Below are 26,575 nucleotides of genomic sequence, written 5' to 3' on the forward strand. Positions count from 1 at the left end.
TCCGATCGGCGCGTTTCGAGACGGAATGCGGGGGAGACACCTCGCGTCACGTAAAGCAAGAACGTCGTTCTGGATTCCCCGGAAAAATCCAGCACACGCGACCCGATGACATCCGCACGTGCGGGATTCCTGGATGTCGTCGATCGGCGGACTCTTCGAGTGATCGGCAATTACGGGCACCGGAGCCGGACGACCGGTAATCGTAATAGGAGAGAAAATGCGCTCTCGAGCAAGAGAGAAAAAAAAAAGCAGAAAAAATAAAGGACGGAAGAAGGGAAAGAGAGAATTTTTAGAAAAGATACGAGCATACTGGAGTTTCCATCGTGCGTTTCTGTTAGAATTTTGGCTGACGACAAGAGGAATCTGTGTGAGGAACTTTGAGGTAATGCCTCATGTGCCTGACATTTCGAAGGTACATATTTCTAAATGTCCCGTGTGCTAAGTCGCCGAGTACGCGACGGTATTCGAACCCTCGTGTCGAAACACCGTGACACACGATTGCGCTCGAGAAACATCTCTTCCTCTCAGACCGTTTTCTTCTTCTTCTATTTCTTTTTTTTTTTTCTTTTTTTAAATAATTTTACGCACGTTGTTCACCTCATGATTATGTAATTTGTATATTGAGGCTGGGACCGCGTTTTTTCAGCTCCGACCTTGTTGCATATACGGCAATAAGAGAAATGCACGTGCGTAAAATTATGTTTTCAAACGACGCGCGCCTAGTTCGCGATTTTCTTCAGTTTTTATGATTAATTTTGCAAAATAATATTCAAACATGTAATACGATACTCAGACACAATATATAACAATAATGAAATTAAGAAAGAACTGCGAATAGAGAAAGAAAAAACAAAAAGAAGATTACTTCTCTCAAGCGAATTAGTACGAATGCAATCGATAAAAGAGAGGCTCGCCTTGAGGAAACGCGTATCTCACGCCTCGATTCATTGAGGACATCTCATCGCTACGAAATCGAGGCGATCCTTGAACCGCCCGCCGCGTTTCGATTCAAGAACGCCGCCCGACTTGGACCGCACCCGCGAGATCGAGTGCCTGTTCGACAATTTGCCAAGAGGCAAATAACAGCCGTTGCTCAATGAACTTTTACTCTTCTGTTAAAAAACAAATTCGCAAGAGCGATCAAACTTCTGTATTAAAAAAAAAAAAAAAAATTCCCCAAAAGTTATTTTATCAGCGACAACAATGACGATATTGTAAATGCGTCATACGTAAAGCATTTTTTAATTCTTTCTGCATATATAAATCTTCTCCTGTACGGCGAATAATTACTAACAGGTCGCGAGAGCATTTGTAATGAGAAATACCGCGAGTCATCTCGAAGATATTTCTGCTTGGAAAATTAGAATCTGGGGTCTAACGTTTTACCTGCGAGAGGGAAAAAAAAAAGCAATCTCATCTTTTACGGATTTAATTGCTTACTCCGCTAAAGTTGCGTGCATCCAGGGAGCTTTCTACTCGTTGGACGTACTTCGTTTCTATCCCGCGCATGTAAGCGGCATCTAATTTGAGTGTTTGCATTGCATTGTGCATTGCACCGGAAAAAGTTCCGGATACGAAACGCGATTGAAAGAAATATATTTTAATTTCTTTTTAACATGCGTGCATCGAAACAAAGCTTATTATTTCATTCTGCAAAAGAAGAGAAAGAGAAAAAAAGCGAGAGAGAGAAAAGAAAGCTTGACGTGGCGTACTAATTAGTTTCATTTTCCGTTATATTTGGAATGAAATATTTTTTTCGATTTCATTGGAGATAAAATCAGAAAATATACGAGAACATAATGACGATTTAGGGTTTCTGTTTAAAAGGATATTCTCGCGTGTTGATTTTATTCACGGAACAAGAGAATCGGTGCTGGTCGGCGCATTGAAATGTAAAGGCAACGACGAACTGTTCGTCTAAAACGTGTTGGAATGCTCAATCGAGATATCGGGTTTTTATGTAACAACGTAACGACGCAAGGAAAAAAAAAAAAATGACATTGTAACAGCATAATTAGCAGCAATCTTGTTAATGCAATGACATTAATCCAATCAAAACGTCGTGTTTTTATCCTAATAAAACGTTGTTTGTTGCACGAACATTGCCGTTCAGTTAATAAAATTATTTTTAATTAATTGATGTCAGCTAACGCCGTTAACATGTTATTTCTTGCGCGTAACGTTCAACATAAATTCAACTGTTAATTTAAACGCAAATCATACTAAAAATATATATTCCGTTCAGAATCCTTGAAATCTTCGAAACAAAAGTAAAAGATAAATTTTATTTTACTCGCGTATTTTTAAAAAATTCAAATAATAGATAATGTAAATTAGTTCTCTTCCGTAAGCGCGCTTCGGTTTCGAAACTTTCTTCATAAAAGTTTATATATTTTAAATAATACAATTAATATTTCATGACCGCACGTAACTCGTATCATATTGTATTATATGCGTATGTGTATGTAAAAAAAAAAAAAAAAAAAACTGTTTGGGATGATTCTGCGGGTTTAAGTTTCGGAAATCAATCTCCAAGAGAGATCAATTTAGGATTAAAGGGACCCTTTGAGGTAACGACGAGTTTCGTCAGCCGAAGAAACATTCTAGAAAATCGCACGCAGGCTACATCGAAGACGAGGAGAGTAATGAAGTCAATTACAGTTAACGAGATAACATCGCGATCATTCAATTGAGAATCCCCCCATTGGCAGCACACGCACGTGCATTCATTGCCGGTATTGTGCAAGCACGGTATATCCGAAAAGGCGCGCAGCGTACCGTTGCATTCAGAGAATTCCGCACTCTGTAATTAGGCTGATTATTAGCTGACGTTTTCAAATCCAACGTCCGAATGCCGGAACACCGGCTCGCCTCCTGCGCCATCGGGCTTTCTCCCGTAAGCCGATCTTCCTTTTATTCGCGGTCGTTTATATTTATCGCTTTGCATTAAAAAGAAAAAAAAAAGAAAAAAAAATAGACAAAGATATTAAGATTGGTATATGCACGTTACGTTCGTCGCGTTGATTAACTTGTTCCTTATCTTATCTCTATACACTTAATCTCATATTTTGATATTACAGACTTATCTATTGTATATGTTAACGAATTAAATTCCGATGTTATTAAAAAAAATTTCACGCCTATTAAGGGCGCGTTCCTTGACGCACGACTGTGTTAGGACACTCTGCACAGCGGCGTGGCAAAACAAAGACGAGTAACAATGTAGGGACAAAGGAAATGTAAGCGATTGCAAAAGCGCGCCTCCGAGAAAGTGCTTTTCTGCCTTTATTCCGCGCACGTGTCGCGACGTTGTACGTACCGACTTCGGCATGCTGTACGGAGAATTCCAACATGGTCCACTGAGAAATGTGACCGATGACGACGCCGACGGATCCTCCGATAACCCCCACAGATGCTGGAAACGCTGACGATCTCCCGGGAATCGTGGATTCGCCGGTCAATCAATCATTCTTCCTGCTACTCGCGCTCTCGTGCGAGCTGTACGGCGAGTACGAACGAAGCGAGACCCTGCTGATTGATGAAACCTCCCGCGGCTCTCGGCGTCAATTAGATCGAACTTGAGGAGCTCGTGGGGTCTTCGAGGAAACGCAAAGAGGGTAACGTCCGATTGAAAGGTTTATCGAGGAATTGAAAAGGCGCAAGAGCTCTAAAAATCGGGAAACCTGAAGCTCCAGCTGCGTAAAACTTTTCAGGGAAGTTTCAAGTAGGATTTGGAAACGTTTTTGCAGAATATGGATGGAAGGGTAAAGGTTCTTTATGGAAGAAATCTCGGAGGAAAAAAAAAAAGAGGGATAACCCGGTGAAACGTTCGACTGCACTGGCGGTTTAAAGCTCAAAGATTTCCAAGCGACACTCGAGTAGCTTCACGAATCGATCACCATGTTGCGCGTCTTTCGCGCCCGAGGCGCATCCCCTTCGTCGTTCTCGGGGTGATCTTTACTCCGGGATGCGAGGGTGAAAACCTACGGCGATTCCTCGCTGTCGCAGCGAGCGCGGCTACGAGTTTCCTCTGCACGGCGCGGTCGAGCTCTCGACTGAACGTCTCGCGATCCTCTCGGCGTCTGCACGCACGTTCCGGTTCACCGAAATGGCGACAACCGGGCTTTCGCGGCACGCGGAAAAAAGAGGCCCTCGTGTACACGATAACGAACACAGATAGAGAGAAACACGTGCTCCGGTAGAAAGCGTTCGAGGCGCACTAACGCGTTCCGACGTCGCGAGCGATAGCAAAGCCGAGCCGATCCCACGAGCACGAGTCGTCTTCGCGCGATACGCGCCCCGGAGTAACGGGGCGAGCCGATTGCCAAAGAGAGCGAGAGAGAGAGACCCGGGGGGGAACCCGGGTGGTGAGACAAGGAGAGAAAGAAGGAAAGAGAAAGGCCAAGCCGCCGTGAAAAGGGAGAAGGGGGAGGGAGGGGGGAGGGGGGTACAGATAGACTTTTCACCTTCGACGAGCACGAGTGACCGAGTGCGAAGTGAGAAAAGATCTGCCGATGGGAAATCTAACGAGGAGTTAATGACCGTGTTGTAATGGATTGATGCGCCGTCGTCTCGACGTGCAAAGGCGCCGGGGAGAAAGGTGGGCCCAGAACTGATAAAACGCATTCGCCCGCGACTCTTTCCGCTCCGGGATCTCCTAAAATTTCGGCAAGATGCAAGCACCAGGGCTAACCCGTATCTCGGTCTCTTATCAGTCTAATTTTTCGACCACTCAAGGTCGAGTCAGCGAGATACGTCAGCTGTTTCAATATCATAGCGGAGGATCCGACGGCGATCGCAATCACTGAGAATCGCGGGAGCGAAATAGAGCGTAACTTCGAACGTAGCGGCGAGACGCGGTGCAAAGTTGACGGAATCGAACATCGAGGTTTCCCAGATGGCGAGGAAAATGCACATCCGAACAATGAACGCGCGAGTTTGAAAGACGCAGATGAGGTACTCTAGTAGAATTAAACGTGGAAATTTCTTGGGCGAGATTTAGAGAAAAACGCGTCGGAAAGTCAAACGATCAAGATGCGCCGAAGAGACGCGACTGTTTAATGAAATTATATCTGCGTGATTAATGTAATCATTCGATAAAAGACTCGAAAACAACGCCACCACTCTACCACCCGCGAAGGACTTCCGATAAATATTTTTTCCATCGCTTCCGATAAAAAAAAACTTTTTTTTTTCACACGCGTCATCTCGATTAATCCTTCACATTCTTAAATTATCAACTGCAATTGATTGACACGCTAAGGGCAATTGGAGTATTCGCGGAACTTTAAGAGAAAAAAAAAATCGAACAATATCGCAGAGATTGTCTCGAAATAGTTTTATAAAATTAACGTTACGGTTAAGCGAAATAAATAAAAAGTAGAGAAATAGTTCAGAAAGATTATCGGTGGGAATATTTAATACAAAATTCAAGGAAAAAGATAAAAATAATAATTGCAAGAATAATTAATGGGTGACTTACAAAATACACGGTGTTTTAACGGTACGAACCACTTTTCAATTCGGAGTTTAACAAAAATGATTAAGTCCCTCCCCAAATTGGAGTTTGAAAGATGACGAAACATTTCTGTAAAAATTCATAAATATTTCGTAAGATAAATTAAGAATTTCTCTTTTTTTTTTTTTTTAATTTTCTTGAAAAAGATCGGACGATGTCTGGAATATCCACGACTGTTAGCTCGAGATAACAATCGATTACATTCTTAACTCGCGTTATCGTTCGAATGAGCCCGCTCGATACCGATCAAGCATTAATTATTAGACCGGGGGGCGGGTGTCGGTGACATATCGGTTTCTGCTTGAGCGGCGAACGCGCTCGTGATCGCGGCGTGATGAACGTTAAACGGAAGCGAAAAGAAAAGTCGACGGCCGCTCACAATCAGAAGAAAAGCCACCACGACCGATCGGAATAATAATGAGGATAAAATTCGTTCCCCGCGAGAAAGTCGGCCGATTTCAAGACTCTGAGGACGTTGGGCGTCGACGAAGGACGTCGCTTTGTCTAAAGTTTTGCGTCCTTGCCGCGATCAAATTCTCAATTGCGTCGTGACGCGTCAGAAAATTTACGCAAGTCCCTTACATGTGAATCGATGTCGGAGCAAGTCATCGAATTGCCGTTTTAATTTCGACTCCTACATTGCTTTCGTCAATGAATTTCTTAAAAAGATATGTTTATTCTTTATATCTTGGTTGCTTAACGTTTCACGCAATAATTTATCGAGATATCGAATTGCAAGTAAAAATTAATTGGAATAAAATCGCGAGTATGCTTCTTCGCTTAATATGAAATTCTTATCATTTTAGAATGCCATGTGGAAATGCAGTATTAATTGTCGTATTGTACCGATCTAAAATTTATGATATCTGTGGCAATATGAGAGCTTGATTAGACCTCAATATATTATTTTATTCACTCCGAGAAATAATCAATGACATTTTTATTGTTCCATACCAAAGATTAGAGAAATGCGAATAAAGCTTGATAAGTAAATAGATAACGAAACTTTGTTTTTCAATCCTTAAATGGATATCTCTCTTTGTCGACAAAAGTAAACTCAAATCAGTATAAAAAATCGTATCTCTGCTTTTGCTACGATTATAATTTGATTGTGGAACAAAATGTTTTAATTAAATTCAACGCGCTAATGTTTCAAAATTAATAAAATCTAACCAAATAAGATTTTTCGTATAACTTTTCAAATTAATTCCATATTACAATTCGCAATGTGCGAATTAATTAAATTTGTGTTAGTGTCGCTACTTCGTTATGACGGACGGAAAAAAGTTGGTGGCGCCTTCGAATCATAGTTCAAATTGCGATAACCCTTTTAAAATCGGAAAAGCTTTCAGTAATTCTCGATATTCTACGTCACGCGGCTCGGGAGTCTGAACGTCACACGATTCCGTTCCTCGTAAATTTCGCTCAAGCTCCACTGATGTAATTAGGCGGTCTTATCAGTGCCGCGCACGTGACGTGACATGCACTCGCCCAAGTGACTGTCTAGTCACTGGAAACGTAGAAAACGTTTCCTGCATTATGTGTCCCCGAGGCGCTCTCCGATGACGACATAAATCATATTTATACTCGCGATAATGGCGACCTCGGGAAGGCCTCGTCGACCTTTTCCCCGAGCTCTCAGATTTCGGAGCTCTCTCACGTCTTTACGAATACTTCCGACCGTCTGATTTCTTTTGGGCGAAAGGATTTTCTACTCTCGCAAAAATTACTTACGGACTACGTCCCGTTCGCTTCCGGTCGTCATCATGACACTGCGGTTTTAATTCAGCGACGCGGACCACTGCTGACCCCCAGCTTGTATCAGAAGCGCGAGATTATCCCCGCTCATTATTAGCTTTCGCTTTCGTCTGAATGAAGCGATCGCTTTTTGCTCCGAAACTACGAGTTAATCGCTTTGGTTCATTTTTTTTTAGTTTGTTTTTTTATATATATATATTCTTTTTTTTTATTCTAGCGCCGAAGTACTCAATTGATCATTAACACGAATGTTTTGTATTTTTTTTACTCTGGACAGTTAATCAATTTGACAAATCAATGGCTTATATAACCTGCAGATTTCTTAAATATTTTGAAACACACTCCATTCGAGTTTATAAATTTCGTATTATACAAAAATTTCCTTTATTTAATTTACTAAAAAAAAAAAAAAAAAAATATTAATCGGAAAGTTCGAAAATTTTATGGAATAAAATAGCGGAAGGTTTTTTTTTTTGTATTAGTAGAAACGTAATAAATTAAAACGAGGTTTAAATTTGAGAAATTTACTTCTCGATCAGAGTGCTTTTTACTTAATTGAGGATGAAAACTTAATTAAGGAAAATATTAATTGAAACGTCTGCAGTCACATCTGTCGCAGACGTGGCGTATATAATTGAATGACGAATTAATCGCGACGGTTTCTTTTGGCTCATTGGCCGCCACCTCTGCGGTTTCTAAGAATCGCTTTCGCCGCAGGACGCGGTCATAAAAGACGCAAGTCAAACATAATTCGTTAGGTATACCTTTGTCAATCAGTATGAGTGAGTGAGTGAGTGATAACGCGCGAGCAGAGCTAACGAGAGATAAGGTATCGTGCGAGTTAGACTAAAAATCGAATAAACACCGAACGATGCGATGTACACGGCAAGACAGTGCAAACAAACAACTTTACCAACGACAGCCGGAAAAAGAGCTCTTGATCCAAAAAATATTCCATACCGAATTGTGCAATCATTTCTATAACAATAATCGAAACGATAAATAGATAAGTCTCCGCTGTTCATAAGAAAAAAAAAAAAAATTTAGATTAAAAAATAAGATAGTGAAACGATGTACGAGATATTCCACGGTGTTTCCATCAGATATAATTCTTTTTTATAGTTTTTTTTCTTTTTTTTTTTTAATTTGTGCAAATATTAGACGCGTTTTATATAGAGACGTAAGCCATATTTCCTTCGTTCAAATTTGTTCTATAATTAAAAATGTATTCTCTAAAGTTCTTTGTATCCTTTTTTCTTCCTACACAGCTTAAAATAATTTTATAATTCACCTTTGCCTTGATAATTTTGTTGTTTCTACAAATGTATCTCATTGCTGTTTCATCCGCCGTAAATTATTTCATAAACCCATGCTAAGACACGTTATTCAATATTTAAAAAATTAATCTGCCACGAGAAGTGTTTGGTTAACAAACATTATTTTAGAAACATAATACATTACTTCCGAACTGTCAAGTACTTTTCTCGATCGATTAATCAGTCATTAACAGTGCGCGATAATTAATCGACGACTCTTTATAGAATCAAGGCCGAAACAAATGTGATCAAGGATCGAAAAAACTGTAAATGCCGACAGTTCATGAGCGTTTAATCTAGCGGTTTCAAGTTCCTTTTTTAAAAGACTTAAATATTTAATTGTGGTCGTTTTGCCGCAATATCGATTTGCGAGTCAATTTCTTTCCCTCGTTTAATTTACAAAACTTTGTTTATACCTGTGTATTATACTTAGTGTCGTGTATCTTTTGTTGTGCATCTGACCTCCCCACAGTTCAACGCGTCCAAAAAAAATTTACATGCCCAACATTACACCGAATATTATTTTCCACGCACTAAAAATCTATAACTGGTAAATACAAGGCGTTATTCGTAAAGGATTAAATTAATCATTTGTAATTTACGTAATTAGCCCAGAGAAATGAATATAATTAAAATCCGGATATTTATTATAAATTACTTTAAAAGTACGAGAAACGTTGAAAGCCACAAAAGATATATCGTCACAGTTCGTAGCTCATTACAAAATTATTAATTATAAAATCGTTTACTTTAACGTTATATGAATAGATAAAACAAAAATTCAGTAAACGACGTTGCGACAGTTTATTTCCGAGTATTATTCACGATACGCGTGAATTCCCAGTTATATATTTAGCGCAAGTCGCAAAGATTTGATCTGCGAGTTAACTATAGACGCACGTAATCCCGGTGATCACGGCGTGATTAAGAATATGGCGCACCAATGATTTGTTTGCCTTGCATTACGTGCGCGTGCACTATTTTTAAATCGATATCTCTCTCTCTCTTTGTGTGTAATTTGTGAAGAAACACGGGATTACGACATTTTAAGGCCTCGTTTCTAAAGGCGGGCAAATAAGAGCAAGACAATTTGTAGTAGCTTATCGCGCTGAAGGTACGGTACTGTTACCCGCAACTACTGCGTATCGTCTATCGAGATCTTATCAGCAGATACAGCATCGAGAAGGTAAATGTCTAAACGAACTTTTACCTAGGAAATCAAAGAAACGGAAAGTCTCACGATATCGTTAACGTGCAAGCGGATTGTTTTTCTTTCTTCTTTCTTTCTTCTTTTTTTTTTTTTTTTTTTAAGTGTAATTGCTCAACGGGATCGAGATTCCGATAAGAGAGAAGCGTCGAAAATAATTCTCTAAACTGCCTCGTGTAATAAAAAGGGGGAGATGAAAAGCGCGACTAACTATTCTCGACTCGGAGCACAATCTAGTCGGGTAATTTAAATGTTAAAATTGTTCGCGTGTTTTTGACAAATAAAAAAAAAAAAAAAAAAAGCGTTGCAACTTTAATAGAACCAGCGTGATAAACCCTGCATTTACCAAGAATGATTTACCAGTTTTTAATTAGCAAGAAATTTGATAAAAACATCGATCAACCGGTTTTTTTTTTTCAACGGTACCTGAGTTTTTATGCCTCGCCGGAACATCTATCTTGACGTCAGAATTATCCGCGAGAGAGTCGATTCTCTTGCACTCGGCGTATTTTTACACGAGCTCTGTTCTTTTTATTAAGGCTGTTATTCCGCTCACGGCCGAATCTGGTGGTTCCCATTATTAATTCGCGAGTCCCCAAGCTGGTCCCCTCGACGCGTAAAGCACGAAGATGGAAATAACGTTCGGATTATAGCTCGAAAGCGAAGGGAAAGAAACGGCGGCGCGTGCACAAAGGGATTAAATTAAATTTTCGATTCGCCGCCGCGCGAGAGTTTATCGATCAACGGCAAGAAAAGCAGAACGAGAAAAGCGAAACGTGTCGCCGAACGATTTCGTCACCGTCACAACAATATATTAGGATACTCGACACGTGACTGACGCGTGCACTTGATGAATACGAATGACCAGTATCTGTCTTTCCTTCTCTTTCTTTCGCCGTCGCGAACGAGACCATCGACATTTATGTGCTCAATCTTTCGCCTCTTTCTCGCACTTCTAATCTCTCTCTCTTTCTCTCTCTTATCTAACATTACAGCGTACAACGTGTCACAGAAATACTGCACTATTTTTCTAACCGCTTAGCGTGTTTTTCAATATTTAATCATAGCTCATAAATGTAGTTTATAGGAAAGCTTCGACGTATTTATTTTTCCAAATTTATTACTACACATCAGTAAATTGTAATTACGTATTTTAATTGTATTCACTTAATTATTAGATAATTGTACAAATTTCGACTTTTTTAAGATGTGTAACTTTTACGGGATTTTGATGCATTAAAAAAAAAGATTCAAGTTCTTTTTTTCTTTTTAATGTCAATGATAAACACATTACCGCTGACGTGACAGCGAGCAGGGATCAATGAGATATGATTAGAACCATATGAAATAGTGTTATCAGAAATCCCGAATGACATTCTTTCGTTTTTGTGAGAGTATCTTGTTTGAACAGATGCTGAAAGATATTTTCGGACGAACGCACAGTTCAAAAGTCGTGCATGTATATGTGTGCGGTTGCGAAGACGTTTTATTGCCACCGAGAACAATAGCGGTAATAACGATAACAGAAATTACAAATTCAGAAACCTGACTCTTGCGAACAATCTTATTCAGTTTTGAACACGTATAAAAATAAATTATTTCCTGACAAAACAATGGTGCAGCACAAAATACGTTCAATATATTTACGTGTCGACCCTTTTTAATACGTGACTTAAATTAGTCAAATTATATAAATTAATTCTCGATCAACCGATGGTTAATAATTAAAACCGATTTTAATTTTCCTTAATTTTTCGAGCAACGTGACTTTACCTCGTAAATTTTTTTTGGAAAAACAAAAAGAAAAGAAAAAAATAAAATAAAAGAGAGAGAGATAAAGAGAGATATTTCCGTACAAATCAATTTTTTCGTCTCAAAAGCGACGAATGGATAATATCTTAATACTTAAAGAATTAATCAATCTGAATTAAATGACTCTGAAATAAAATATTTTTAGAAGCGATAAATAATTAGCTCTTTTATTTGACAATCATGTAATATTTTTTTAAAAAAACAAAACGCTTATCTGGAAATAAATATTCAAGCTGAAACAACTTATCTCCCGAAACGCGGCAAGTGCACGTGCGCGAAAAAAAAAAAAAAAAAAAAATGGCACACGTACCGCCGTGTTCATGCGACGCAGAACCGCGACGAGAGGTGTAACGCTCGCAATTAATTAATCAAATCGGAATCGATGGTGACCTCGCGTTAGAACCTAAATTCTAGGCCGATTCGCTGGCTTCCGGGGAGGAAGCCAAAAAAGAAAAAAAAAAAAAAAAAACGGCAACGACGCCACGTCCTTCCGTTGCGCGCTCGTTAATTTATTTCCGTCGCGTTTCGGCGCGTCACGTAAGCTCGCGAAATTAATACCTCGCCCGATAATAGCCCGATATTAGCCGGCTTTGTTTCCGCGCGAGGAAACCTCGGCTCTTTGTGCTTCGCATCGCGGCATAATTTGCAATAAAAAATGCGCGAGGGAGAACAATAATACGCGATCGGATCGGGACGGGCGATCCGCTTAAGACGCCGCCGCCGCTGCGGGGATAATCGTTTCAACTCGCGTTGCATTCAATGCACCGCCCGTCGGCCTGCCGTCTCGTCTCGCTTTCAGCCGCGTCAAGGTAAATCGGCGATTACGAAGTCCCCGTGGTCTGCGCTCGACAAAGGGATATATGGCGTCGCGCGCGCTTAATTGCCGCGCGATTAATGCCGTCATCGCTCGCGTACCTGATCCACGTCTAACTCGACAATTGGGTTTTTCCTTTCCCGAGATCTACATCGAATATGTAAATATGCAAATGAACGTATTGTACGTAAATGAAGAAATCGCTGACAGCATTTTTCGCGCTCCGCGAAGTAACCTGATGCTTTCGTTCATTTATTAGAACTCTTGCTCGAATTTGGTAATTAGATCTCAAGTTAATTTAATTTCATGTAATATAGGTACCTACGTGAAATACGATTCTAAATTGTGAAATTGTTAAAGTCGCCAGGAGAACTGTTTGATTTTATGCTTTTGCGACGTGGATGCTGCGTTACGTCAAGCATGAGCCATTGAGTTACCGAGACCAGCCGGGTAGACCGCGACGTCTACACTGTCGAAGAGTTGTTTTCACTTTTCTCGTGATTCCGCGCGAATAAGTTAACTCGGCGGCTGAATCGGGGACGGATCGCGTTATGAATTGTTGCAGGAGTAACGAAACGCTCCAATTGATAGCCCTGAAGGAAGCCGATCGGCGTGGCCGATACGCGCCATTGTCCAAGGACCTTTTTCACTTAATTCTCAATGAGAAACCCGTTTTGAACCGACGCGGAAGACTTTTTGGCCGGTCGAAGGTTCTCCGGGCCCACTTTTCTTTTTTGCCGCGTGAACCAGACTCAGTTTCCATTCACGATCAAACCAGTCCCAGGTATCGCCGCCGACTCGGGCTAGTTCCGTTCGCCGGGGATCAGTAAACGAACGGAAGCTCGTTACGTTTTCTCGCGATCGACGAGAATCGCGTCGCGAGATTGCGTTTTTCCGCTTTACACGGTGCATAGACGGAAAAAAAAAAATAAAAATAAAAAAAAAAATACAGAAAAAGACAAACAAAGAAAACATATCAATTGCAATCTAACCGGTTAGTTTTGTAACTGGAAAATATCAGACGACGTTACACATTCAGTGTGACGGCTACTCCGATTTCCTCTCATCGAGTATTATGAGAATCAAAACTATGTACGAACGAAGGAAATCGAAAGAGAGAGGAAGAAAGAGAGAGAAAAAAAAAAAAAAGAGATAGATTTGAAGAAAGAATGCAGATCGTTGAGGGAGAAAAAAATATCGTTACTGAGTTTTAAAGCGTTTGCTATCTCGGATCCTTGAATTCCGGTGTCCTTCAGTTCAGGAAAAGTAATAAAGTGTCTGTGCGTTTTAAAGGCCTTTGATTCCGAGATCCTTGATTCTCGGATCTTAGGGCTTTACAATCGTCTATTCTCTCTGAATCGTGCGGCCGTTAATTTAGATTATCAAATTTTTATCTTATCGTATCCTTGAGACTGCGTCGCCGAGAATCTCGGGCAGTGAACTTTTACGCATCTTCCGATTCGCGCGCCGGCGTCTTGTTTATTTCACCCCCTAGACCTTTCTCTAATTTATACAACTTATTGTACAATCGATATTAATTAAGTTGAATAATGATAAATATTCATCGCGCAAATTTACGAACGTACGGCGCAAAATTGGGCTCGATTATTGCGAGGAGAGATAGATAGAAGGCTCGTGCATTCGATTTGATCAGAGTTCGTGATCGGACTATTGAGCGGAGTCTATCAAAACCGCAAGACGACTATATTCGCAAATTAATAGGCGCCTTGAGAGGCAGCTAATGACTCCATTCGGATACGGATGCATGCCGAATAGAGTATTCGATAACGTGACTCGCATTTATCGTCGCTGCGCCGCGAACGGCCGTCAACGTTTTCCTGAACCGACGAGCAGGCTACACTTTGCGGACGACCTTCCCCGCGCGTAATTGCACTCGCATCCTTGTGTGGGCGCGTTAATCCGCCGCAAGTGTATCTCGTGACTGATGTCGATGCCACTTAGTAACGTCTCGAGAGCGCGCTCGAAGGATTTGCTCCGAAAGGGATTCAGAGAGATACCCGAATAAAATAACCGGTAATATAAATTATATCAAACTTATCATTTACTTGATGATAGTTCTGTTTCGATAAGATTTTCCTACGAGAAAAGATTTTATTTTTCTTTTTTCTTAAACGTTTTTATTGACCTCTTTCCTAGTCATTCGCATGATAAAAAAGAAATTAATAGTAATATTTTGTAAAAACACGTGTTGAAGGAGTTTTTTTCGCGTGGAAGTTCTATTTGATAAGTCATAACTTGAAAATGATACATATATTGAAGATAGATTCTATATAGACGAACGTGTCGTAAGCGAAAAGTCTTTCAGAGCACCTACTTCGTCGCGTCGTGCATATTTTTACGAGCTCTTGGTGTAATTTGGCAGGTCGTGATTTTCTCACGCCCGCTACGCGGCCATGAATATGGATGTCAGAGGATTTGCGATGGCGGCCGATCGATTACCTAACATGTAACAGAACAGCTTTCCTCCGAGAGATAATACGTAATCGGCAACGAAGACGTAATCGGCCTCGAATCGTATCACGGCGCGCTCCCGTACACCGGAACACGGCGATTTTAATGGAAATCTCCGAGCACGCACGACGCAAAATTTGCCCAACTTAGAGATAATTAGCTGATCACGTGTGCAGACACAGGATATTCAAAATAATTCCATCATGTCGCGCACGTGTAACCTGCAAAATACGTGCATCGAGTACCTTCGTTTCTTTCTCAAGAAAATAACCGAATAAAAGAAAATTAATCCGTCGGATTTTCATCGAAACATAAATTTCTGTCATTATAAATTATTCTGAATTTTTAAGTATCAAGTTCCAAATTTAAACCCTACAGATACGACACGTCGTTGTAATTTCATTACGATATTATCGATTTTTATTCCCACGTTTTTAGACTGTCTCAAGTAATGTCAATGTTATCGAAATAGTTAAACGCAAGTACAAATTGAAATATTGTCACCCTCTCACATTGCTAGATAATAAAGAATTTATTTTACGTTAAAAAACACGCGCGTACGTACAACAGATCCACCTCCGTGAGAGAATTCCAGGATTATTATTCTTTTAATATTACGTCAGCTGTTAATTATCATTTTAATCGATGTACTACTTAGCACATTGTATTGTAATGATTCATTATTGTATTATTCCTCGTGACTAATTTCGTAAAGACATCTTATACTCTTAACGTCGACCTCTATGTGCCGAATATGTCGCACGCTGTTTTCAAGAATCATTGCTCGGAGCGTAATTTCTACAAATTACAAAGGCGGCGTTCAAAGTCCAAAGGTAGATAGAAGCAATTAAAAAGAGAAAAAAAAAAAGAGACATCCTTAAAACCTATCCCAAGTAAATTTCAAAGGATAGTCTTTCACGGGGATCTCCAAGTCTGTGGACTTTGCAACAAGAGATGACGCGCAGATGAGCGCCGCGCGTTCGTTGCTCTCTCGCGATTCATGATCCAGCGCCGTGACGTCACGGCGGCTTATTCGGCAAATCACATTTCCGTTAATGAGCGAAATGCTAAAGGTCCCGCCTTGCGTAATCAGCCGGGCCACGGGCATTGTTGAGCGTAAACGAGTGAGTCAGTTGTTATCATCTCTATTACGATCATTTTAGTTAGCTTCCTGCTTCGCCGCGTCTCGAAGATCGCCCACTGTAGCATTGTCCGTTAACCAGTATGTGTCCGACAACCTGGCTATTAATTAATCTTGACGGTTCCGAGATACGGACGTAGTTCGTCATTTCTCGACGTGCAAAGTCCACAGAACAGGATGATCGGTGCTTACGTTAATTAAGGATAAACACACATACTTGTTCTTTTTCTTTTCTCATCTCTGTTTACCGAGCAAAGTTTTTAGCGTTACGGGTTTTTAGAATAAAAGGTTTTAGAAATACTCGAGTCCTTTCTTTAATGGAACATTGCTACTCAAGTCCAGATTGCGCGGGAAATAAAAAAAAAAATAAAAAAAAAAAAAAAAAAAAAAAAAAGTTTTTGCCTTGGAAAATCTACGCCTAAACAGCTGATTTTTATATATGGTTGTTAAAAATTTAAATGCTGCTAATATTAAAATTTTTGTGATGCAAGAGTTACCGACGTTTATGTCGAGTAATACTTAAAAAAAGAAAAAAAAGAAGCAAGTTCACCTTACGTAAGCAACGTGCGCTTTTTAAACGTTTCGTGATAAGATAAAATAGCGTTTTGCGTCTTTTTGTCCGCTGAACAGAACAGAAATTCTTCAAGTCTGGAAACATCGAACGTACGCGGGAATCTATTAGCAACGATCGAAATAAAAATATTCTCGTGTGCGAGGAGACAACTGAAATTAATAAAACCGTCGCCGAGAACGGATTATAATTCTTCAACGCTGAGCCACCATGACGTAATGGCAACTCCTCTCTGTGCCCTGTTAAAGAATTTACGGTGTAAATTTCTACCTACAATAACGTAATACCGCGCTACAAAAACTCAGCGAGCTCACCCAAACGATAGCTGCAAGACTTTCGTTATTAATTGTTTGAATATGTCGCTTAATTTATACAAAACTAAACCATTTCTTTCTTACTCGACCACTCGACCACAACGAAATTCTTACAATTATTTGTGGGACACTCACTAAACTTTTAACGTATACTTAGTCAGCGCTTTACGCGTAATTCTCTTTTACGAGACAGCCTATCCATAACATTACGTAATTTACTATCGTCGATTAACGAGACGACGAGAATAATGTCTCAGCTAGCGATACGTTAACAGATTTTAATAAAAATTCGCATGCCTAACGAGACGAGAAGATATCTTTGTACGTTTTAAGTGAATGAGAAGCGGACGGATTTGATTTATTTACTTGCCACGCCACGAGGACGTGCACGTGACGCGCTGGCACGTGGCGACGATCCTACCTACTCCGCCAGGTAACGGCCGAAGGCCTGCAAGGTGGAAGCGGCGTCGACACCATCCGCTGGAAGTCGCGGAACGTGCCGCAGAGCATAACGACCTTGAACTTGGAGCCGCCAAGAACCGTGGCAAATTTCATTACCCGTGACAACGGACGTTCCGCATTTGATTACCGAATTCCGTGGGCACGAACGACTTGATCCACCTGACATTTATGCGCCATCAAACGGTAGGATATCGCGCCTTCTTATCGCTTCTGCTAATACCGAATCGATTTAACGTAATCTGTAAATGCGATCGACGCAAGGAACCAGAAGTGTGAGAGGGAAGTAGAAAAATTACCGCAGATCTGAATTAATTTTTATGTCCCAACGTCGAAATGGCAGTCGCAAATATTTCTGTGCCTCGTGGCAGTAGTTTTACCAAGATTTCGAAAACTAATATTTTCTTCGAATCTGTTCGCGCTGAAAGACTCGGGCTAAGTTTTGCTTCTCGCATGTAGCACTTTTAAGTAGCTTTTTGCAGTTTGTGAATAAATTTGCGGAATATCTTACTAACGTGTTTCAATGTCACGGATGAGTTATTTTTGCATCTTCGCGAAGGTCCGCGATAAGGAATGCGTGACAGCGAAAGCGCAGGTGTAATAAAGAACGTCATAAAGCTAATTGGCCACTGCCTATTATCACGTACCGATAATGTAATTGTTCGCTTATCGCCGCTTCCCTCGCCTCGTCGCGATCTCACATTTACCTCTCACGGTTCAACTCTGCGTTAGATTAGATTGCAAAAGTTTTTCGCCTCGTCACGCGAAGGCACATCGCTATATCACAGATTTGATCTTTCGTCGGTAGAAGTGACGCGCGACATAACAAGATTATGAACCGTACAGATTTGACATCAGAAAATAAAGCGTGAGCGAAACGAGCTTACTGTTAATGTGCAAAATATAGCTCGATCACGAAAGTATATAATTCTTCTGGAGCGCCTCACGAAAAACGAAGACGGACGGCGAATAAAAGATTTACATCCCGATTATAATTCACGAGCGTACACGCCGAGATAAAGCGCAGCATCTTCGGAGGCCTCCAGAGGTTGTTTCTTTTTCTTTTTTTTTTTTTTTTTTTCGATTTCGATACAGTTTTTCAAAGACTTGAAAAAATTCTAATTCAATAATCGCGGATCTTTTAATAGCTTCCGAGTACGGAATCGCGTGACGTAAGACGTAACGGGCAATAAATTCGCACGGGGAAATATTCGCGCAAATTGTCGATGCGCAGGCAACGCGAGTGGCCGGTAATAGATTATATAATGTGACGCTCGCGTAATTATACCGGATTTTTTTACAGAGATAACATCTATTAATCACGCCGAGCAATACTATCTGCTCGGTGGATCGAATAATAAACCTCGACATCTAGATCGGACGAACAGCACGGGACGCGGAGGACTTGGAAGAAATTATCAATTATTTATACCTTACGTCAGAGAATAATGTTACGGTTATTGAAATTTATCAAGCGCCGCTTAAATCCGTCGTTCTTAATATTTTTAACGAGAGCGATACTATCCGTTTTAACAAAACGAGTAGAACAAAGTGATACCACGAGATCGGCGCCGTTCTCAAAGAAGAAATCACTCCAAGACTACGAAGCGTCTTTCTTTTTTTCTTTTTTCAGTCCGGACCGTTGCTCCGAAAGTAATTAATTTTAAAATAAGTATGTGAGAGCGAACGTCGCACTTTTCGATCGCTAATCAGAGATCTCGGACGAACACGCGCCGGCGTATATCGAAAATAGATCCCGGGGCGAATCACATGACGAATCTCGCGGCGCGGGGTCCATTTGCGAGCTTCATCTGCCGCGTGCGAATGAGTCCCGTAAATGACGTGCGGATGTTTATTTGACAGCGACGTTAGCGGCTGCGAATTCGCGTAATTGCGTGTAAACGAGGGAGCGAGCCGATAGTACTTAGCGGGCGTATTATTAGCGTGACGCGTCGTCACACGTGTGTCGTTTTGGCGAGTGCAATCAGGTATTCAGACGAGTAGCGGCTACGCTTTTCGCAACTTTGAAAAATAACACACGACTCTTCCCGGAATTAACATAAAAGTTCCACGCCTCGCCTGTCCACTTTGCGCTTAATGGCCGCAGAAATCAAACATTTGATAGTTCTTATCTCCCACCCAAAGTGCAGGAATTTTAATTGCGATTAGACCAAACAGTTAGATTGGTTAATTATATTAATTTTTTTATCTAACATTAATATGTAATATAAATGCACGAATGCAGATCACATTTTTATCAATAATTTTAAATATGCAAATATATTCCACATATATAAAATGTACGTAAACGTGTTTTTCTCAATGCATATTGGTTTTTGCTATCGCGAGCTAAAATAAAAGTGCGCGGATTGTACTATCTACCTGAGCGTCATTAGAATGATATCGGATAAAGGCGGTTGTTATATATAAATCCGACTTATCCTTATATTCACTATTTGTGCGGCGTTGCTTTTTGCGTCGCGTAACATCGTTTATATAACAATCGCCTCATATGCGAGCGAATCTCGATGAGCAAGGCAGAGGAAAGAGGATCGATTGTTTGAATCGTACCGTGTACGTACAGTGATCTAAGATCTGAAATAGCTCGGCTTTCAAAGTTCTTGTTTTAATTTTTAAAACTATACAATACAAATATCTAGAACGACATGCACCAGTTACTTCTTTATTGTTTTCATAATTAACGATAGTTTAGCAAGCACTCGCTTAAAGACAATTAATTTAACGCGCGAGTTTTATAAATATATTTTAGTCGCTGTTATTGTATTAATATAAAGTAGATCTTTTGATTTTTTTTTGGCGTATATAACGGTAATTATCACCACAAATAATATAAAATGTTCATTATTATTCATAAATACGTTCTTTAGGTACTTTTATGACGTCAATAAATTCGCTATAAAATGCATGATACAACGCTTACTTTTTTTTTTTTTTTTTTTTTTTCACGGTTGACGACGAGCAAAGATGATAAAAAAAAAAAATTAAAAAAAAATTAAATGTTTGCGGGTGATCACGGCAGGATACTAGTTTTTAATGTAAATAAAATTTAAGGCAAAAACAGGTTTTAAAGACTTTAGATGCAGCGAGAGCAGCTCGTATGGCTTATTGCTCAAAGTTCTAGCGTTTAAAAAATTAAAACACAAACTGAAGCATTTTGTTTTTTTACCTGAACATTTTTCCAGATTTTAGACCATTGATTAAAAAAAATATTAGTGTTAATTTTCCAATAAGAGTAATAATTCGTTGACACGATATGTAAAACATCCATTCAAGATAGCATAAATGAAAATAAAAAATATATCACGATCATCTTATCATAGTAAAAAGATATAATAACGTTAGCAAATTACGATTCATCGCGATGAACAGAGTTCGATGTGGTTTCTTTGAAATATTCGTTCCCGACGTTGTTCTTTATTATTTTTTTCTCCTTTTCTCTGCCTTGATGCATTCTTAATTTCGCCGCGCGAAATGGTGTTAGTCGATCGGTAAAAAATGAAATGGAAAGACTCACCGATGCCCTCGACGACGTAACGATCCTTGGCGTCCATATTTGTGAGCTCGGTGACGCTCACAACAATTTTGACACTCATTATCCTGTCCGCGTCCAGAAGTCTCGAGTCCTGTGCAGCGTCGCAATGTCGGGCATTCGGTGTTTTCTTCCGATCTAGACAGAAAAGAATATTGTTAAACATAATACTCGATTATTACCGATTTTCTTCGGGCATAAAAATAATTACTGTAATATTCCGAATAATATATCTTAACTATTAACGCCAGAGAGGCTTCGGGTTAGATAATTCAGTAAGAATCTGAGATGCACCCGAAGAGGCAAAATTACGGAAAATTTTTTTTTCCTATTTCGTACTCAACTCTATCTTAATTTCTCTTAAAAAAAATTCTTCAACTGTGTAATATAAACAAGTTCGTCTACATGGACAAGTTACATAATGCAGGGTTACGTAATAAACGATGCAAATGAAACGTTACACGTAAAAATAAATGGAAAATAATATACGTATTTATTTTCGAGATGTTATCTTAAAAAAATTCAAAATATAATAGCATTTATATATGTATAAAAAAAAAGAAATTTTTTTCAACAATTATTTTTGATAAACAGTACTTCGTTCTTTTAAATGATATTAAAAAGCTTCTTCAGGACATTTAATTTCTATCTAATAAAATTAAAAATAAATCGAAAATTGAGTCAGAGTCAAACTCGTCTAATCGCCAAAGTCCAAAGTCATTTAGCACGCTCGACACAACCAACCTGAGTCGATCTAATGTAAGGATCCAACAGTAGTCTACCTCGAGTTCGGGAGGACACTCGTTGCGCGAGAATCGGTAACGTGCGTCCGCGCGAGTCGGGAGTCGCGGCGAGTCTGCGAGACCAGGCAGGGCACTTTCATTAACAACAACACAGAACAACGCGAATGGAAGTCACGCGCACAGGTCCGAAACTTCGGTAACGCGTGTTCGCGAATTCCCGAAGCGCTTTTTGGCGAAGGCCGCTCGGACGCGATCACCGATCCAGGAAGACGATGAGACGTGTCCGATGATATCTCGACAGGAAAAGACACTTGTAGCGTCCTTCGCGAGTAAGGCTTGAGTGTCACCTCGAGGCCGATACGTTTTTCTTCAAGTACGGCTGATGATATCTTTTTGCAGCTTTGTTTCCTCTTCAAGTCTCCGCGGACATTCCCTCACGTTCCAATCTTACCCCCGAAGATCTCGCGCTTTTGTTCTTGTAAACTTTCCCTGGGGTCTGATAATTTCTCTTACTAAAACTATGTTTATTGAACGTGCGTGAAAGTTTAATATTTTACTTTACGATGGCCTGTTCGTTCGACACCAAGTGTCACAGTCAACTCGTTTAAAACTCGTAGCTAAAACTTGCCGTTTTAATTGCTTTTCTTTACGCGTTTCTCGTCCAGATTTTCACCCTTCTTGATTTCTTGATTACTCTTCGTACCTCAGCGCCTTTTGTCGATCCGTTAAATCGATCGATTTACCGGAGTGCTTCGGTCTTTCCACGTTTTGTTCTCTTCAAAGACTTCCGCTCATTCAGGTTGACTGGTGGAACGTCTTGCTTCTCACTAGATTAGCAGGATCAACGACGGCTTTGGCTTTAGCCGACGCGTCTCGTTACGGGTTGTGCAGCGCGATTTCTGCGGCCTTGACGAGAGTCTCACCCGACGGTGTTGATAGCAGCAGCAGCAACAGATTGGGATTACGTAAAGCCGAAGTTACGACGCTTAATTCGCCGACCTAACGTCGCGACGCCCTGCAGCTCTCGCGCGAGCATCACCTCGAGGGTCATTCTTGTCTACGACGACTAGCTATGACGTGAAAAGATTGCGATTTTCGCTTGAAAAGTGGGAAAACGATTAGCTTTAAGAATAAGAATTTATAAAGCAAGAAGAAGGAAACTACTTCTCCGTGATCTTTTTTTTTTAAAGTTTCTTTCAGAAAGGAAGATAAAAAATTATCCGCGAATTTTCCCGTTAACGTTGCTATTATTAATATCTCGTGAGAATAAATCACCGACAGTTCTTTAATAATATCTTTAAACTCGTAGATTGTCACCGGTAAGATACCTCGAAATTAATCTTCTCACGAATAATTTTTTTTCACCATCTCTTTGATGTATCTCGTAAACGACATTTTTTTTCTTATTATATTATTGAGGATATTCAGGAACGAATACACCTTTATCGAAATATCCCTTAGAAAATATTTCTCTTTAGGAAGAATATCTTTAAAGAATATTTCTCGGGCATGTGTCTTTTACATAATACTCCAGCAGGAAGCAGCCCTTTGAATGTTCTTCAGACAGATGTTTCGACAAATTCCTTCTTCAAACGAGCCTTTCCCGTAAGATATGTTTCACGAGATGTTTCTTGGAAAATCTTCTTGAACAAGTCTTTTCAAAGGCTTGAAATAAATAGGTTTCAGTCACAGTTTCCACAAAGTTTCTTCGATATCGCTTTTCCGTCTTGGAAGCGAGTCGAAAAATCTTGTCTCATTGATATTCTAATTTCAAGTTTCCATATGCGTCTTTAAGAATTTTTCCACACTTGCAAGCCAGCCATCTTCCTTCACGTCGAGCAGCGAATAATTGACGAAGCAGTTAATTTTTTTTCACACACCGATTCGCGCATATAACAAATCATCCCGCTAATAGATTATCGTTTCCTTATTATTCTTTGTTGTACGATGTGAGGAAGAAAACAGCTTCATCATATTTATCGCTAACGGATATTGTCATTATGACAATTTTAATCCTCGTGAAACTTTTCCGAAGACATTAAAATAGAATAAATCATCCCGGCATATATAATAATTTAAAATGTCATGTTAATTTAATCAAGAATTAAAAGAAATTTATTTTTTTTTTCTTTTATCAATCTAATCTGTTACCGATGTAAATTGAAATTACTCATTGCATTTTCCTCTAAATTCGTTCATCTCCGCGATTTGGAAGATTTCGACGATCAGCGCGAGAACCGATCGTGCATATTTAAACAGACTGAGTTCACCGAGTCTAGCTCTCGAAGCGAAACCTTTAACCTATCCGAAATCAATCGACAGATCGCCAGAGGCGGTATTTTTCCTAGATCGCCGAAGCGGTAAGTGTGTTTACGAGATCGCGATCAACCACGTGGTGGACGGCGGAGTTACAGGTATGACTGGTCCTGAAGTGGCACGGCAACGCACGTGCCACGTGATTCTGCGAGGAATACAATACGCATTTATCCGCGGCGATGAATCGCCTGAATTCCGACTGACGATTTCTTCGTAGACCAAATACGTTCTAAATCTTCCGCGATAGTTATTGCGGCACAGCTCGCCGGGCTCGCTCTTGATATGATTGATAATTTAAGTACCCGTCGACGATTAATTGATAAAGAGCGGAATTTTGCGCGTCGCGAAAATCATCCCCGAATCTCTCCCACACAACGAACCGTTATCTATCTCGTCTCGCCGCCACTGTCGGACATCCCCTTGTTATCGTAACTTCGACCTTAAGACGAACACAGCCTCGATCCCGCACGCGGCGATAAACAAAAGCAAGAACAAACACGCCGTCGGGCGACAACCTCTGCGTCCGCGCGGTCAACGCGTAGCAGAGCAAATAAATCACCACGCCACGCCACGCCACGCCACGGAAAGGAGAGCGACGGCGCGGACAGGACTCACTGCACGCGACAAGAATCTCGGGAGAACCTGCGACAACCGTATATACGTCGGACTGGCGGAAAAGCCAGTCGTACGCCGTCGTAACGACAGGTGTTGTTGGAGAACCTGAGGTGGAGTGGGTGCGCGACGTGCCCCCAAGTGGGGGGGATTGTATCTGACTGAAAGTGGGGTGAGAACCTTCGCCGAGAGGAGTCGACCTCACTTGTTGCTGCCGCGCGCAGCATCTATATGTCACGGATCCTTGATATGACTTGGATCTCGGATAGAGATATTCCTCTTGTCGAGTTAAAGGGGAAAAAAAAATTGGGAAAAGAGAGAGAGAAAACGTAAACGCGACTGAAAAGATTCGAGCGGATTTAATTTTCCTTAAAAAAAAAAAAAAAAAAATAAAAAGCTCACCCTGTATATGTATACAAATCGTTTGCCAAACTGTTTAACACTGCAAAATTAAAAGTAAATAATTTATTGTAAATATAAAAAATTAAGCAGCAGTCAAGCGCTTTGATAATTAAAAAAAAAAAAAAAAAAAAAAAAAATAAAAGTTTAGTGCAGTTAATCACCTCGTTCTGTAAACGACTCGTGGGTATATGTATATACATGTAATCTACATTTTGATAAACATATTTGACTCGTATTAAAAAAAAAAAAAAAAATAATTAAGAAAAAAAAAAACGTTGCACCGAATAACAATAACACTTTGATTGGACATATGTCTACGTATCGCAGATCCTTGAAGCAACTTGGATATTCGTAAAAATATTTTACAAGTACACGTTAAGAATTATGCTTATCTTATTTCTTAAGGAAAGTTGAATTTCAGCATTACACACATACCCGTGTATACGTAAGCGAGAAATGTGTGATATCGATTGAAATGAACCGGAAGAGCTTCGAGATCATATCACCGGGAATTGCCACCAATAATACGTGAAATCGATCGTTGATCGTTAATCACGAGCTGATAAACGTTACTGTTATTAATATAAAAAGCGATATCCGCCACTAATTATACTTGGTTATGTCTGTTTTATTGCGCACTTTGAAATTTAAATGTTTGACAAGACGCTAAAGTATAATCGACGATATCTTACGTAATAAAAAAATAAAGCCGAGTGATAATGCGGAGGCAAAAAAAAAAAAAAAAAAAAAAGAAGAAAAAAATTATGGGTTTATAGAGAGAAAGAACGGGACCGTTAATTAATTAAGATAAGTAAAAGATAATAAAATAATTAATAAATTTGTAAATTATATAAGAACTTATTCCTTGAGTTTGTTAACTTCAATAAACTCAAGTATTATAGAAATAATTAATTGGAAATGTAATTGGAGAAATTAGTAGATAAGATCGACTCTCTCATTATATCAGTTTAATGAGTAATTAAAAAATGAAAAAAGGATTTCACTAATCCAATCGACTGAAGCAATTTGTTTTTAAAATTTTTTTATGTAATAAAAATATCTAAATGATACTACTAAACGTTGGTTTAAGCTTTCATAAAAATTTCGTCATCAATGTAATTATTCACACATCAAACTGTACGATTTTTAACCTTTTTTTTGCGTAATACGAGTGCAAATAACTTTTCCCGATGTATGTCAGACAGTTAGGTATTATTACATACAACTATTATGTACAAATATTATACGTGTGAATTGATAGTTGTGTCTTACACCCGCACTCCAATATACCGTGAGTGCATTCACGTATGTGCACACATGCAGAAAGTACAATCGCGATATGCCTAATAATAATAAATGTATTTCAAACAAGTATTACAAGGTGAAATACTTAGGAAATGGAAAACCAGAGATACATTTGTAATAAGTTATATAATCGAGACGCTTAAAAAAAAAAAGATTGTATTTAAATATTGATTATTGCTCTTACGTGTAGGGCGGAAGTGCTAAACGCGACATATTGCATAAGGGAACTACTTGGATTTAACAAATTAATAATATTAATATTCAA

General features: G+C 39.7%; 1 protein-coding gene across 5 annotated transcripts in view; it reads right to left on the bottom strand.

Moving 5' to 3' along the window:
• Nucleotides 1-26,575, bottom strand: part of LOC139113666 (uncharacterized) — a 66,996-nt gene that overhangs the window by 39,087 nt on the left and 1,334 nt on the right. For 2 of the 5 annotated variants that reach the window (XM_070674976.1, XM_070674975.1), the window contains exon 3: nt 20,918-21,070. In XM_070674976.1, coding sequence (XP_070531077.1) covers nt 20,918-21,070 — 153 coding nt within the window. Of the gene's footprint in view, nt 1-20,917; nt 21,071-21,676; nt 24,643-26,575 lie in introns of those variants that run through there. The other 3 variants (XM_070674978.1, XM_070674977.1, XM_070674979.1) reach the window with 3 other exon arrangements.

The sequence above is a fragment of the Cardiocondyla obscurior genome, linkage group LG03 (assembly GCF_019399895.1).
Source record: "Cardiocondyla obscurior isolate alpha-2009 linkage group LG03, Cobs3.1, whole genome shotgun sequence".
Taxonomy (NCBI): domain Eukaryota; kingdom Metazoa; phylum Arthropoda; class Insecta; order Hymenoptera; family Formicidae; genus Cardiocondyla; species Cardiocondyla obscurior.